At 57.7% G+C, this 2,101-nt stretch overlaps 1 protein-coding gene across 7 annotated transcripts in view; it reads right to left on the reverse strand.

The window, feature by feature from the left end:
- The window catches only part of COPE (coatomer protein complex, subunit epsilon), a 26,580-nt gene that overhangs the window by 16,993 nt on the left and 7,486 nt on the right, over positions 1 to 2,101 (reverse strand). For all 7 annotated transcript variants that reach the window (XR_001007186.1, XM_011990593.1, XM_011990612.1 and 4 more), the window contains one exon: positions 387 to 449. Coding sequence is in view for 6 of the 7 variants with exons in the window: in XM_011990593.1 (XP_011845983.1) it covers positions 387 to 449 (63 nt within the window). In the remaining variant the exon portion in view is untranslated. The remainder of the gene's footprint in view (positions 1 to 386; positions 450 to 2,101) is intronic.

A 2,101-nucleotide genomic window follows, 5' to 3' on the forward strand; every position in this document is an offset into this window, starting at 1 on the left:
CACACACACATAAATATAAATTAGCCAGGTGTGGTGGCACGCGCCTATAGTCCCAGCTACTCCGGAAGCTGAGGCAGGAGAATCAGTTGAACCCAGGAGGCGGTTGCAGTGAGCTGAGATCGAGTACGACAGAGCAAGACTCCATCTCAAAAAACATAAAAATCAAGAAACTGTGACTCAGGCCCCCCGGCCTGGCAGTCTCAGGCCTCCGTGACACAGCCGCCTTCACATGCTGGCTGCGCTGGCTGTTCAGTCACTGGACACTGCAGGCCCGGGTCCCTGCTTTGTTTACTGTCCCCGGCACCCACGCTGTGGTGCCTTCCCGTTCCCAGCTCTACCCTCTACTCTGTTCATCACTCTCGCTCCCCGCCAGGGCCCACACTCACCTGCGCAAGGTACGCTCTATACAGGAAGACGTCCCTCTCCACGTCTCTCTCCGGGCTTGACAGCTGTGGGAACCAACGTGGGTCAGGACGCACAGTGGGAGGCCCAGCGCAGCCCACACAGGGTAAGCATGACAGACAGGCCCCTGTATGCTGGGGACAGGTGGCTTCTCTGGCAGGGTCGGAGGTCTAAGTCCTAGCCCTGATCCTCCGCAGCCCGAGAGTGGCCTCTGCTGGGGGTACCCTACACGGGCGATGCCTGATCTCATCCCGCGCTGACACCACCCCAGGAAGGAGGCTTGCTCCAAGTTCAGCGCCTGCTCCAGCCACACTTAAGAAGCCAGGGTGGTGCCCGCACCTCTCACTTCTGGACATGGGGCCACTGTGGATTGATTCCTGCTTTTGTCTCAAGACATTTTGAACTCAGTGTGGCTACCCCAGTGTGGTGACATCTGTGTCAAGCCCTGGCCAGGGGAGACCCCGGGGATGGCTCTGTACTTGGGCCACACGCCCACAGTCCAGCCATTGCACAGAACTGAGGGGACAGGAGGGAGGTGACCTGTGGCAACATCCATTTAGGGACGATAAGGAAGCTGCCCTTGAGCCCAGGCCAGGCAGGGAGGCTGGGGCCCCTCCTCCAGAACCCAGCTGTGCATGCTGTCCCCGGGCACTGGCTGACTTCCCGGGGTGCCCATGGCAGGCGGTCACAGAGCAGCTCAGCCCGTGGCCTGAGGGTGCTGGCCCAGGCCCCTGGGGGCTTCAAGAGGAAAGTACAGTTGGGAAGGGGCCCAGCCACCTCAGCATCACCACTCCAACAACCTCTCCACAGAGGGGACTGAGAAGGCTCTCAGCAAGAGGGCCTGCCAGCTGTCAAGGCACAGGGTCAAAGGACCCAGTACCCAAACCAGGGGAGTCACTCTGCCCTGTCCTCTGAGGCCGAGAAGCACAGATTCCAAGCCACATCTCTTCCTTCTCCCCAGCCTGAGGGAGGAGCGTGAATGTCAAACGTGTCCTCATCCCAGGCCCCCGCAGAACTGGCCCCAGCCTGACTCAGGCTGCCATTGCCAAGAGGCCCCAGCAGCTTCTGCTCAGGCCCTGCTGGCCAGAGTGGGTATCTGGCTGTGATTTGCAACAAGATGCCATCTAAATAAATAACTCCTAGAAGAACGTCAAAGGCATGGAGGGTGGAGGCTGCAGAAATCAAGCCCCACCTGCAAATGGGATGGACAGGTGAAAGACGTACCTTCTCGAGCATGTAAAGAAACATATTATAGGCCAGGCACGGTGGCTCATGCCTGTAATCCCAGCACTTTGGGAGGCCGAGGTGGGTGGATCATTTGAGGTCAGGAGTTCCAGACCAGCCTGGCCAACATGGTGAAACCCCGTCTCTACTAAAAATACAAAAATTAGTCGGGTGTGGTGGCGGGCACCTGTAATCCCAGCTACTCAGGAGGCAGAGGTAGGATAATCATTTGAACCCGGGAGATGGAGGCTGTAGTGAGCCGAGATCATACCATTGCACTCTAGCCTGGGCGACAGAGCAAGACTCTGTCTCAATAAAAAATAAGTAACTCTCAGTCAACCTTCTGAGGTGGACATCAGTTAGGTGACCAGCCCAGGGTTGCATGCCACGCTCAGTTAAAAAAGAGACAGGCCAGATGCAGTGGCTCACATCTGTAATCCCAGTGCTTTGGGAGGCCAAAGCAGGAGGACTGCTT

This window comes from Mandrillus leucophaeus, unplaced genomic scaffold (genome assembly GCF_000951045.1).
Source record: "Mandrillus leucophaeus isolate KB7577 unplaced genomic scaffold, Mleu.le_1.0 Scaffold11, whole genome shotgun sequence".
NCBI lineage: Eukaryota > Metazoa > Chordata > Mammalia > Primates > Cercopithecidae > Mandrillus > Mandrillus leucophaeus.